This window comes from Lates calcarifer, linkage group LG18 (genome assembly GCF_001640805.2).
Source record: "Lates calcarifer isolate ASB-BC8 linkage group LG18, TLL_Latcal_v3, whole genome shotgun sequence".
In the NCBI taxonomy this organism is placed as follows: Eukaryota; Metazoa; Chordata; class Actinopteri; family Centropomidae; genus Lates; species Lates calcarifer.
This window is the reverse complement of record NC_066850.1, coordinates 16,904,504-16,919,295: the sequence shown is the minus strand read 5'-3', so window position 1 is coordinate 16,919,295 and position 14,792 is coordinate 16,904,504. Positions and strand designations below refer to the sequence as shown.

General features: G+C 41.5%; 1 protein-coding gene across 2 annotated transcripts in view; it reads right to left on the bottom strand.

Annotated features, from left to right (window-relative positions):
- Positions 1-14,792, bottom strand: part of chst11 (carbohydrate (chondroitin 4) sulfotransferase 11) — a 72,220-nt gene that overhangs the window by 13,675 nt on the left and 43,753 nt on the right. For both annotated transcript variants that reach the window (XM_018697161.2, XM_018697162.2), the window contains exon 2: positions 8,859-8,944. In XM_018697161.2, the coding sequence (XP_018552677.1) occupies positions 8,859-8,944 (86 nt within the window). The remainder of the gene's footprint in view (positions 1-8,858; positions 8,945-14,792) is intronic.

Here is a 14,792-nt window from a genome sequence, read left to right as displayed (position 1 = left end):
CATGAGTTCTGAGACACACTGACTACAGTAGTCTCACTGTGACTGCACCACAGAACATTCAGACTGCTTTAACTTTGATTCTTACCCAATACTTTTCAATGGTGTTGGGAACAGGACAGAAGAAGAAAGATGGTCCAGTTGTTACTGAAATGTAATGTGTAATATCTCAGCAAGAAGGAAGTGGAAATGACAATGGAAACGAAACACTGTTTGGAAAGTTTCTCACAACACCGTTGGAAAGTTTCCATAAATGTGTTGCACAGCTCAGTAGGGTTTAAGTCTGGAGACTGTACCAATCTTCCATCGTTGCGACCAATCAGTCTGTCTTAATTTGTAACTTGCCTTTTTCTCACAATTCTGATAGTAATATACTATAATACTACTTCCAACACTTTTGTTTGTTCCAACACTTTGTAGAGACAGAGGGTTTGTATGTGATCAAAAGTTAGGACACCTGAGGCAACAGTTTGCATCAACTTTCAAGCAGATGCATCATGCTAATTCAAGCATATATATATATATATATATATATATATATATATATATATATATATATATATATATATATATATATATACTGGAAAAATGTGATGGAAAATGAGGGTGTTCTAAAGCTTTTGACTAGTAGAGCAGCTGCACACTGCATTTTAGGTGGATGTTTACTGTTTAATGCATTTGCACATTTGTACTTGTGCTGCTGCACATCTGCAGACCGGAGTGTATGTGCATTTGTACACGTGTGCATGTATTATGTGCATGTACAATTTGTATAGAGACATGTGTGTCTCTACACAACTAATAATGTACAGTGTGTATTTGTGTGTGTGTGTGTGTGTGTTAGTATATCTCAAAGGGAAAAGTGGGGGTATAATTATAGCACCACAGACAAGATAATGATAAACTGCTCTGACTCTCTCAGAGCCATCAAAGTTTCCCTTTCCTCTCATGAACACTTTACCCTTTCTCTCTCTCTGCATGGTGTGTTTCCCCTTCAGGGAGCAAAAATCAAAGAGGAGGAAGAAGTAAGAAGAGAAGAAGGAAAATGTGAAAAAGAGCAGTTCACTTATCACTTATAGGCAACAGTTCTTTCTGTAACCTGAATCTTTAAAGTTCACAGATTGGTGCCCTCGAATGGCAGAAAGGAAGAGCTTATAACAGGCAGACTTCATTACCCAGAAATCATGTCCCTGTGAATCATGCCCTGTGATGTCAGATGGAAATTCAAAGCTAGTTGAAGACATCAGATTGCTGATTCTGAGTTTCTCAGCCCAAATCCATGGATTTGTCTTTCCATGCGAACCCTCTTCATTTGAATAGTATTTTTGAACAATCTGATGCTATTATCATCATCATTATTCATTCTTTTAATGAATAATGTGTAGTATTGAATTCAGTCTCTTGTGCATGTACAATATAACAGAGTCATTAGAGTGGAGCTGTTGGTTACACTATTTAGGATTAAGTGGGCTGGAGATTTAGTGGGGTTCCTATGGGTGCCAGCCCATGTAGGGGTAGAAGGGAATGAGGCGGCATATAAAGTGGCAAAATGGCACTGAAGGGGGATATAAACTAGCACAAAAAGTAAGGAAATTTGTGTTTGGTAGATTATTTCTTTGTTGTAACAATCTTCTTGCCAATAGATCTTATACCGTTGAAAAGCCTGTTTATTACCCTTTTAAATGGTGCCACATTTGTGAGGAACATGCATTTGGAGATATGGGGACTGCCACTGGTTGCAGAATCTCATCTCGATATCTCTCTGCATTGAGATTGCCTCCAATGATGACAGGCCTCGTTTTTCCAGTGAGGGAGATGCTGCCCCACACCATCATGGCAGGCCTCCTGGCAGCCCTATGAGACCAGAAGCTCAAAACAAGAGTCAATAGCAACAGCAATATAAGCTGTTTGGCATTGGCAGAGAAGATTTGGCAAATTTTTCATGGGGACAACCCACATACTCAGCTCTGCTGCTCATCCCACAAATGCATGTTCCTTACAACTGTGGCACCATTTAAAAGGGTAATAAACAGGCTTTCCAACAGTATAAGATCTACTGCCAAGAAACATTGTTACAACAAAGAAATAATCTACCAAACACAAATTTCCTTACTTTTTCGTGTTGAGATTAGATGTAAGAGTACTCACTGGGACACATGAAGTGGTGCCACTACTTTGCTATACAGAATAAATTGTAAAGAATTGTTACTTAGGGAGAGAGAGAAGGCAAACTGTACTTGACTGAGACTGGGGCACTGGGGCAAGCATGAAGATGGGATGTGTGGAATGTCCAGAAAACAACACCTACTCATGGAATGCAAATGTTACATGGAAGAAAGAGAAAGGCTGTATGCTGCAGTATCACGCCTAAGCATAGAGACAATGAAGAGCCTGCTGCATCCCACCGAGAAACAACAATCAGTTGTGAAAGCAGTTCCTAAATTTATCCCACAACACATTTAGCACACAATACGATTACACTTTTTGAAAGTAGAGTCACTCCAAACTGCAGTCTGATCCCCCATTCCTTTCATGTTATCATATTATCAGTGTTGGACAGGAAACCTTATTGAATTGTAGCCTACAGCACTGAGTCTCTCACTGTGTGTCTTCCACAAGTTATAAATAAAGTTGGTTTTAAAAAAAGGTCTAAATATTACCACTTACCAGTTCTCCTTCACATCTTTCCTCGACCTCATGACATTTTCCATCGAGGCATGGCCGCAGCCATGATGTCTTTGTACTGACTCTGGTATAAAGTGGCTCCTATAGTTGTAGCCAGAAGTCTTTCATGTCAGATGAAGACATAAAGGAAACCTGTCTGTGATTACTTTCTTAAGTTACTACTTTTCTTAAGTTCAGTGAACTTAACTCAGTTTTCTATTTGCAAATAATGTTGAACTATTTAAATCTTTAACTATTTAACTTTTAGTTCACTTTTAGTTCAAAGGTAGAAGGGGAACTTAAGTCTCTGCTGAATGATTTTTCAATGTACTAACACTGTGTAGTTTAATTAGTTACAGTGTATTATGTAGTGTATATATGTTTATTACTTTACTGTGATGCTTAATCAGAAGCTCATTTGCATTCCCCCCTCATTCACTTTCTTATGCAACATCACAAGAGTTGTGAACTGCAGTGAACTGCATCTCTTGCAGAAGGACAAACAGCAAATTTTAGGGTGTGTGTGAACATAAAATCCAGGGCCAAAAATATGTGTAAGCCTCACAAAAATCTGTGAATTTTTTGGTGAGAAGTGGTAACAAAAAGCATAAGTCTAATGCCTTCAGAGGAGAGACGGGGATGACTGGGCCCCCAGGTGGATTTGGACCAGATATGACCTGTGTATATTATGTATAGTCCTGTAAAGTGCTTGTTTCATGAGTCCAAGGAAATAGGCTTGTAATGTCAAGATCATCAAATAATTCTTCTTTGATCATAATGAAATTAAAAATCTTGTTTATCCATGGCCTTCTGAGCTTTACACTCTCTTCTCTGCACAGTTTATCTTCTCAGAGAGAAAACAGAGCACTCATCTCCTCCTAAATCCTTTTGTCTCTCTCCTTTCACCTCCTTTCTTCAGCCCTGTTCATATGTAGCCTCCAGAGACAGACGGAGACAAAAAGAGTAAAGCCTCCTCCTCTAAATCCCTTTGTCTTTAAACCCAGAATGACTTATCCAGCTTCCCACACACACACATACACACACATCATAAACCCATATCCACAGTGTATGGCTGTGCTCTGGTCTGATGGTTTTACAGCAGAGCAACACTCAGACAGCTGCTTTGGCTTCTTTACTGTGGGTGAAAGGTGCGACAGCTCTTTCAAGTCCATGCCAGTCTCTGCTGCTGTGTTCCTGCATAATCTGGCCCAGGGTGCCCCCAGAGAGGGCTGGAGAGGAAGTGGGAGAAAACACCTGACTAATGTGAGGGGATTGTGAGGTTAGAAGGATATCTGCAGCTGGTAAAACAATCCAGACAGGTATTATCAGGTGACACAGACATGCAGATACTTTCCTCACTAACTAACTAATACATTCATTTATGAAAGGCTAAAATGACGCCCCTCCTTAGCATGATTAATATTCTAATAAAAACTATTGTCTGTCCAATCAGGACTGATGATCCAAATTTTTATTTATTTCATCAACCTTTGTATTGATGAACACAGTTGTCACCATCCAACCTGGGCCTGAAGTCAGGATCTCTCTCAAGGAAAGCAATAAAAGATTATAGAAGAGAATAGTGCCCTGGTGATATGGTTATGTACATTTGTGTGTTATGTCATCTACATGATCATGGTAACTTATTTTATTGTTTAGCATGATCTGAGCTAGACCATGCAATGGGCTGGCGATCTGTCCAGGGTATACCCCGCCTCTTGCCCAACATCAGCTGGGATAGGCTCCAGCCCCCTGCAACCCTTAATGGATAAGGGGTATAGCTAATGGATGGATGGATAGAACTAGTAGCAGGATGTAGATGTTGAACAGAAGAGGCCACAGAGTGGAATCTCGGGGAACTCCAAATGTCATTTTTGTCTGCTCAGATCTGTAATTACCTATAGACACAAAGTAGCTCCTGTCCTTTAAGTAGGATTCAAACCAGCTTAGGACTGTGCCAGAAAGAGTCCCACCCAATTTTCCAGTTGGTCTAGCAATATGTTGCCTTTGTCAAATGCACTGGCATGTCTAAGCATGTTTGAATGTGGGGAAGTCCTGGGGAACCAGAATACTAGTAATCCCTTAGGAAGAGTTGGAGGAGGTGGATGGGGAGAAGGATGTGTGGGCTACTTTGCTTTGCATGCTGCCAAGGCCACCCAAACCCAGATAAACAGTGGAGGGAACATGACATTATGATTGGGTACCTTTCCTGCCAAACAACGCCTCTAACAAGATGAATGAAACAGGTCATTTGCCATTGCCAAAATAAACCCCAGTAAGAGTTTCCTCACCTAAAATAACAAATGACCAATATTGTGAGGTTAGAAATCTTCTGCCGCTTTTCTGGTTATGCTTTGGTTACGTTTAGACAACAAAGACTACTTGGTTAAGGTGAAGGAAAGATGGTGATCATGCTTAAAAGAAACCAATGTTGACTATTATTTAGTTACGGGATGTGCAAACAGTTTCACAGGTTGCTTTGTATGCACAACCACCACCAACTCATCGTTTATGGAGCATAATACCATTTCACTCTACTTCATACAACAGGCATACAGTAATATGCAAGACCAGAAGAGGTTGCATATCAGAAAAAATTCAACACAAGTATTTGAACAAACTACTAATGCTCCCAGTCTGAACAATCTGATTCTGCTTCTTTAAAATTGAATTTGTTTCAAGTAAAACCTATCTATCTATAGATGCAAAAATATGGAAAATATACAGTACCACTAAGTCTTTATCCAAAATGTAACTTAAATCTTACATCATTCAAATCAGACCCCTAGGTAAAACCTTAACCTAAACCTGAAACACAGATCATCACAGGATTTTCTTTGGCTTTCAACCCTTGTAGGGACATCTGACCCTCTAAAACACAGGTATATAACAACAGCTGAATGCACGAACACATACTTCCATTACAGTGTCACTGCATCAGTGCTCACATCAGCCTTGAGTCACTCTGCCCTGTTACAAACCCACTGTTGGACCCGAAACTCGAAAGCTCTGATGTCTGAATCAGCATCTGACTACGAGCAGGGCTCTGGCTGGGTAATAATGGCGTCTACATGCCTCTGTGAGCAAGCCTGTGATTACTGGTGGAAAGAAAAAAAACATTTCCATAAGGAGGAAAGATTATTACTGTTTAAGCTTTCCTTCCTGGTGTTTAGATGATATCTGACGCGTGTGTGTGGCCACATCAAATCATTTCCTCTGGAGGTTAATTGCATTTTGCAAATCAACTCATTCTAATTTTAATTCAGATTAATAAAACCAGCGTTGGCCCCGAGGACGCACGGTTTAATTTCACTATAATGTAGTGCTAACACATGAGCAGGTAGAAATAGCAAAGAGGAGGATGTCTGTGAGCATTTGGATGCCCCAAAGACCTTGATGCTCCCTGATAACTTTACCCTCAGGCCTAGACAAGTCAGAAGTTGAACTGAAGTCCTGGAACAAAAATGTTAGGGAGACTTTTATTTCAGTTTTTACTGGGCACATCTTAGGAAAAACTGATTATTGGCTGATTTACAGATGATAACAGTAAGTGCATTTTCTGAGAGCTGTATATTATGTTAGTTTTTCAGCCTGCCACATTAAAGCCAAAGGAAGAGAAAAGGAACAACCTCTAAAAACCTAAAAGCTTGATTTTCTTATACTTCAGATCTCATATGTAAATCAGGGGTTGGAGGTCTTGTCAACAAACATGGTCAAATTGAAAAGTGGAAGTGAAAGTGCTCTTTTCCTGGTGATGAATAAAATATCCTGTTCAGTATTTGAATATATTGGGTAAGTTGCATTGTTGCTTCACAGCAAGGTTTGAATCCCCTGGAGAGAAGAGGTCTTTCTATGTGGGGGGATTTTGCATGTTCTCCCTTTGCCTGTGTGGATTTGCTCCCAAAAACCAGAGACATGTATTTTTGATCACAGTTTTTTGACACAGACTTTTTGACACAGTTTTTGTTTGAGCTGTGCATGAACAGAGATGTACATTTTAGTGGATCTGATTTTTCTGTTGAACAGGACAGGTTCCCAGCTACAGCATATGTTGTCAGATGGTCTCTGTACAGACATGGCACCCGACAGTAGCACCAAGAAATAGAGCAAAAAACACAATTTTTCTCACATATTCTATGTATTTCTTTAACTTGTGCCACTGCACACCCTGTTAGCTTTACTCCAACCCCAAACCAAACCAGAAAGTTTGCCATAATATGGCAAAAATGTTCTAACTGAATGTTTACTATTCAAGCAGCTTCTCTCAAGGACAGAGGTACAAGAACACACACACAAACACACACCCACAGAGTGGAACAGCTCTCCCTTAACCACTGACCCCATGCACCCTGCCTAAGTTTACTCTAGCCTCAGCGACACCCCTCTGAGCACACAGAAATATATCAATGAGACTTCACATGAGTGAGAACGTGTGGAAAAATGTTCCACGGAAAATCAGCCTATAGCAAATCTATGTGCACCTGGTCTAATCTTAGCAAAAAAAAAAAAAAAACATTCAACCTAGGTTCACAGTGATTATTGGCCACCAAAGAAAAAGAAACCAGCAGACAGCAAATGTGAAGAAGAGGGGGAAGCTAGCTTGAGACAGCAAAGGGTAGAAGAGGCGGAGCGGAGGGAATAAAGGACAGTTGGAGGTGTGAGGAAAGAGACAGGCCAGGGTTACTTGCAGAAGAAAGAGGCAGGCGGACAGTGCATGATAGATAGTGAGGGGGACAGTGATGACAGAACAGAAGAGGAGCAGAAACTATCCAATCCATCACTGTGATAGCATCACCTCCAGCAGTGTCCTCCTGTCTCACTCTTCTCCTCAGCCCCTGTACCACTCTACTGATAGACTGCACTCAAACACATGTACCGGTATTGTGTTTCAGTCTCTTCCCCTCCACAATACTACCTGCATATTGCTGATTATACACACCATTTACTGAACTAACATTTCAAATGCAGGACAACTTGTAAATGAGCATTTTTCCAATGTAAACCTAAGTACTGGATCTGAATCCTTCTTATACCCCTCCCCACTATATCTGCTGCAGCTGTGTGCACACACAATTAAGGCATATTAGTGACATCAGTGTGCACCCACTGTCTCTTTACCTTCCAGTTAAGTGGTAGCTTATCTGACTAAAGTGTCATCTTAATTACAGCCTGTATGTTCTCTGACTGCTTGTGTTTGTTGCCCCTATGGACCTATTGTTAGTGACATTGCAGTGTTTATGTTAAATCTCAGCAATTGTATGATTACGATTTTTATAAATCAATATAATGATAATAAATAATAAAAGCAATGCATCCAAACACCCCCACCTTCCCACACTGAGATTGAATGGACTCAAATTTACGGGTGACTTTTGCTACTACCACCATCTCATTCTGCCATCCTCCCACTATCTCTACTCACTGTAAACTGACCAATGATGAACTATTAAAGCTGAAACCCATATTACGCTGTAATTTTTGTTCAGGCAATCATGTAGTTACAATAGGTGTCATGTTCTCAGATGGCTGCCATCTCGTGAAGCTCTTTATATCCAAATTGTGAACTGTTAAATGAAGTGAGGCTTCACTGATTGAAACAGACACTGACAGCGCAATAATAGTCCTGCTCTTCATGGAGACAAGTGAAAAATATTATAATATAATATAATACCGCTGATGCTTAACACTTTGTTTCAGTACTTTCTTCCATCCTGTCTGTCCTTGAGAGAGAGGTGGGTGAGTTCTTGAACCTCAGCAAAACCTCCTTCACTTTTTGTCCCTTGTTGTCCACTCTTATCCCTGAAAGACTGAAGATGGCTGCATCACCTCAGAGCTGGAACGTTCTCTGACTACACAAGATGGACAGTCATTATGCTAAGGCTGTCCCCCTGTAGTAGGAACAGTCAGTGTGAAGGGGGATCACTCAGATTGCTGTCACTTCCAGGTTTACATCTAGGCGCTGACACGCATCATGCGGTCAGCAGAGACTGGAGAGAAAGCTAAAAACAGTTTGCACACAAGCAGGCATACAAAGAAACTACTAAACTGTAGCCAGCTGGGGTCCGGCCTCAGAGGGCCTTGTTGGGTCAGACCTCTGACAGATGGGTGAGGAGAACAGCACAGACAGGAACAGATGAGGGTTGAGAGAGACAGATACATAGAGAGAGAGTGGTTGTGTGACCATGTTAACCTCCTACCTGTGTGGGGTTGTAGAGCTCCTGCAGGGCATTGCGGGATCCTTTCCTACAGCAGCCATCCACCATGAAGGGGTTCCTGCGCATGACTGCAAAACAGATGAGACCACAATAAGAACTAAGCACGTTCAAACCAGCCAACCCAATCAAACAATGTTAATGGACACACCAAAGTCACTTTTATTTCCCATGATTCAGTTGCTGGTATCAGTTGCTTTAGAAAGCGTGACTGAGAATGAGGCACAAATGAATTGAGCTGCGTATTTGTGCCAATTTATCCCAGTGGCCAACTCTGGTACTGCAACAGAAAAATTCCATGTGGACTTGACACTGCAAACAAGGTCATTTATAACTCTTTGTGTATGTTATTTTTAAAACACGAAGAGTTAATAGTTTCACAACATTCCAACACCCTTGAAAAGCTATTTTATGCATGTGATGTTATCTCAGTGTAAAGTCTGCTGGCCGTGCAGGCCTGGCAAAAGACAGAGTCACGGCTGCAGTCGAACATGTGCTGGATCACTAGTGTGGCTGTTTAAGGTCTAGACCATACTCTTTATCTTATAAAATGTATGTTTACATTGTATTTGTGTGTAGTTTGTGTTTACATTTGCTTTTGTTTTCCCTTTCCAACATTCTTTGACGGGGTGGTTTGACAAATCAGTGTGCTCGATGCTCACGTCTTTGCAATGTCTAGTTGAGATTTAGGAGGTGCCCAGGTGCAACATGCCTCATGTGCTAAAATGTCAACATGTGACATGCTAAGATGTAGTAAAACAGTAATAGGAAAGAGACATTTACACAGCAGTATAAAGTTAGCTAATAGTAACAACCTTAGCCACCATGACCTAATGGTCACACCAGACCATGTAATGCTATATAAGCAAAACCAGAGTGTATGAAGTTGAACAAGAGTGTATTTCATTTTTTGTGAATTCAACTTTTCATTTCATGCCTTTTAAAAGGAAGACTGAGTTGTGATTTTTTTGGACATACTTATTGTGGTGATATATGGACAAGGTGTGTCCAAACATAGTATGCAATGGTTTTCATTTGGTTTTGGCCTGTGTCCCCTTTCCTCTTCGCAGCTTTCAGTATCTTTAACCCTAAGAAGAACCCTCACATAGCTGCTTTCATAGGGTTTTGTCACCCGGAGAGCCCACTCCATAAGACTTTTATTGTCTTTTTCTAAGAGAGAAAAGTCATATAATCACCTTCACTGTGCTAAATTCTTGTGACTGATGCAAGAGTGAAATCTTGCTATACCCCTTGTTTTGCTGTGGACCCCCTGGACACCTCCTCAAGGATGTCACTTTGGGAACCATCACTTTAAAACGACCAACTGCTGCGAGTAGGAGGCAAAAAGCTAAAAGGATAAATAATGAGAGCAGTGACTATATGCCAAGGGCAAAGCCACAGTTCAGCGTTTGTTTGGCTGGATCTCAGCTCTTTACACAACTCGATACAGAGCAGTAGCTGCTGGCAGTGGCTCGGTGGGAGCAGCCAGCACAACACTCCACCCCCGCCAACACACTCTCTCCAATTACTCTGGATGGAAAAGTGCTGAAGGACGGCACAGAATCGACAGGAAAAGAAAATGAACCACTAAGGAGACAGCCAAGGATTTAATGTCAGTTTGTTCCATACGTCATCTCCCTCATGTTCATGGATGAACATGTGTTATTGCCATCAGGAAAGATAACGCACAGATGATGCATATTCACACTAATGGATACATTTCTCAGCAGTACATTTCCATCATTAAACTCCGTCAAATTACAGTGCATGTTAGTATTCATATCAAAAGTAATTAAGATGATATGACAATATGAACAAAATTATGCTGTCTCAATTAGTGACCTTACCCCTTTGAGCAGTTTGGAACAGATTACTCAAAACATTGATGAATAAATGCAATAATTCAATCAAATAATTTACTGACAGCAATTTTGTGGATTGATTAATCAAGAAGAACCGGCACATATTTGGTGGTTCCAGCAAACTTTTGTGCTTCTTTAAAGCCAATAATGTCATGACATTTACAAATCTTTTGACTGCAAACATATAAATATGTTTCTTCTTTCTAGCCAGTATTCACAATATCAGCATTATGAGGATGCTGTTTGTGATTGTCTGGATTTTCATCTACTATTTCTTATGTATTAAAGCCTGGTCAAAGGACTCGTCTTCTCTTACTCACATCCTCAGACATCAGAAGAATATCAAAGCAAAGAAGAGGATTCACATTTCTCAGCAGGATGTTGATTTAAAAAAAAAAAAATCCAGATTAAAAATTGAAGAATGGAGTGTGTTGAGGTTGGCGCTGACCACAGATATACCTAATATCCCTGTATGTGAACTGTAATCCCTCTGTTGGCCTGAACCAGATCCACTGACAGAGCCCTGGGGAGCGAGCTGAGTGCTTGTTAGTGTAACGAGCCCCAACAGACAGCCATGACCTTCAAACGCCAAGGGGAGGATAGAGGGAGGGAAGAGATGCCTATACACACCCAACACACACACACACACACACACACACACACACTCCTGTACATACACAATTAACCCAATACACACAAACATGCACGCATACACAAAACAGTGTGATTGATAACCTTGTTGCTATAGCTGGTCTTTAATAATGCAGTTCAGCTCTCCGTCCTACTGCGGACGATGAACACAGGCAATTACTGTATTCTCAGAAGGACGAGAGCTCTCACTGCAATAATACAATCATGGAATATTTGCTTTTTAGTCTCGCTCACTCAGAAAGCATATACACGCATGTACACACTTCCATTCCCAGCAGGCTGAATCAGCAGAACGCTGGTGACTATTGTGGTTGCAGGTTTGAAGTGGAGCTCAAGGTGATGAGGATTCGTTCCTGGTGTGAGTGGGTGTGTGTGTGACTGGATTTGGCACTGATGGGACACAGAGCCTACCCCTAATGATGATGGACACCAAAATAAATCAGGCTGAAAGCTTGGGTATTGATGGGAGGAATAAACCCTAAATCACCAAGATTCACTGTCAGTGAAATGCATTCAATTCATGACTGCTACTGTGGTATTAGTGGCATCATTACAGACTGCAAAATAACCCCCCCCCCCGAAAAAAAATCCCACAAACACACACACACACACACACACGGCACTGGGACCTATACACCAAAGCTGAAAACCAGCTTACACAGCTTTTGTGTATAGCCAGTATACACCCACCCAATCAACAGGAACCTAAGGTCACCAAAAAGTCCCTTGCCAACACCTGGCTCATGGGTTGGTGGGAACTGAGCTGTAACCATGGAAACCACTGCCTTTCACCATCCTCTCACCTGCACCAACTGGCCAGATTCCACAGTGCTGGAACCAGGTAAGGTCATGGGAAAACAGAACGTTTTCATTTCATCAGTGCTGACAGATACTAAAAGTGCACCACTGCAAAGTACATGTACACCCAAATTCACAGTCATGATGATGTGCCAATAGGTTCAGGAATTTCAGTGAGTATGAGGCCAGTGTTGTGAACTGTCTACTTTGAAAGTTAGCTCTGTACCCATTCTCATGAACATGCTACATTTTTTATGCTACAGCTAGCAGAGCGTGGTCAATAATGCAAGACCATGTGTCTTTTGCAGAGAAACACTGGTGCAGAAATTGAACACCAGTGCCCTTTCACTTCCACAGAAAGTTACTGGAGCCAGAAAATCCAACATTTTAGCAAAGAGAGGAAGCCAGGGTAGAGGAGGGGTGGGAAAAAATAGTTTCAGCCACCACAGCAGAGTGTGATCAGCTGATTATCAGCACTCCAGCTGATTATACAAATACACTCTCTTACATTCCTTTTTTAATCTTCAGTAGCTAGCTAGAATCCCTAATGTCTAGTGGAAAAACTGAATGTGTATTTGTAGAGCGAGGCTGGATCTTTTCAGACTTCCCTGCAGTCTGGGACAGACAGATCATGCAAAGCTCAGTAAAGCTACTGCCTCGCTTTCATCCTTCTACAAGAAGCCACCCACAGGAGCATGATGGGATCATGTGGGGGAGAATGGCAGGTGCCATTCAGGACAAATTTCAACTTTCAGTGTTGACCAGTTAGGCACAGACAACTGTGCTGCCGAAAAACTAAGCACACAATTATCAGTTGCATCTGCAACTCCCTTTTACTGAGCTTCATAGTGAGTTTCAGCTCATTGTTTATCTGTCTGTACAAAAACGTAACTGGTCTGGTTCATTCTCACTGCTCTTTCATCATTTTAGGCTGCATCAGATCAGAGCCGCTGCCTGCTACCTGGATATCATTTCCTTCAGAAGCCGGATAGAGACCAAAGACGGAGCTAAAAAAAAAAAAAAAGGTGAAAATTGGACTTCATCACTTATTGCAGGATTTAGTTTACAAAAAGTGAAGACAATTTAGTTTTGGGTGATTTTTTTTTTTAATAAGATTTACTATCAACACTAACATGTCATTCTGAGTAATTGAAACATAACTTAAAAGAACTCCATTTAGCGTTTTCTCCCTCTGCCTCACTCCCTCCACCTTGCCTCCCTCCCCCCTCTTCTGGCTTTAATGCTCTGAGGCATGTCCTTGCCAGCCCAAACACCAGCAGCCCAGTCAGGCTCTGGTATGTACCCAGAAGGTAAGAGATGCTCTGTATGCTGCACAAACATCCACACGCAGCACAGAAAACAGCATACACTCTATTCAGCTTTCAAACTCTCTTTCATCATCCATAGCAGGGATACTGTCATGCTTACATTCCTCCACCCCTCCTCCTCCTCCTGCCTTTTTACCATCATCCTGTTACAGAAAATGCTCTGAAATGCTTTGATTACAACTTCATTAGTCTTTTTAAAAGCAGGTGGAGAGAAGCTGAGAAGCTTTCAGCTCAATACAACAAACAGACCCCCTCTGTCATCCACTAAGAACCAGAGAGGACACTTAAAGCGCTTCCTAGTAAAACTTAATGCTCCCAACGCTGCACAGTCCCTGTGAATTAAGCTGCATTGTGCCCAGGAAGGTCAGAAACAGACTAATTTCACAATTCACTTAAAACATCCAACAAAATATCTGTTAGCTTTAAATGGAAAAAGGACAAAACAGTGACATCCCAGTGAGAGCGCTATCCAAAGCTGCCTCTGCCAGGAAACAAGATTGTAGGAAACCAGGGCTCATGAGCACAGACAAACATTAGAGGGATCAGAATAAAGTGTGTGCCATGTGTACTGTGCATCTCTTCTTAAATTATCTTTTATATATTTATACATTAACATGTATTTCTTAATATAAAGAAGTAAAGTATGACCATCCTGTGTGTTTATTGTTTGTTATTTTATCACCTGAATTAAGTTTTGAAAATTACACAGATTGTTGAATCTTGGATTCAGGGGGAGCAATGCATATTCTATCCTGGCTGTGGAACACTGTGGAACACAGAGCTGTGTCTGCATTCTCGGCACAAAGTCAAACATGCCCTCAGTGGCTGTTGGACTCAGACAAGGTTGCCCTTGTCTCTGATCCTGTTTGTGATATTCATGACCAACACCTCAAGGTGCAGCTGAGGTGAGGAGAGTGTCTGGTTGGAATCTCAGAAATGTGTCACTGTTCTTTGCAGACGATGTGATTCTCTTGGCTTCATCAAGACCTTCAGCGCACACTGGGTCTGCAGCCAAGTCTGAAGCAGTTGGCATGAGAGCACCTCCAGGTCTGAGGCCATGGTTCTCTGCTGGAAAAAGGTCGATTGTTCCCTCTTGGTTGGCGGTGAGTGTCTGCCCCAAGTGAAGGAGTTCAAGTATCTCTGGGTCTTGTTCACAGGTGAGGGTAGGATGGAGCAGGAGATTGACAGGCAGATTAGCGTGGTTTCAGCAGTAATGCAGATGATGTACTGAACTGTTGTGGTGAAGGGTGAGCTGAGCCAGAAGGCAAAGCTCTTGATTT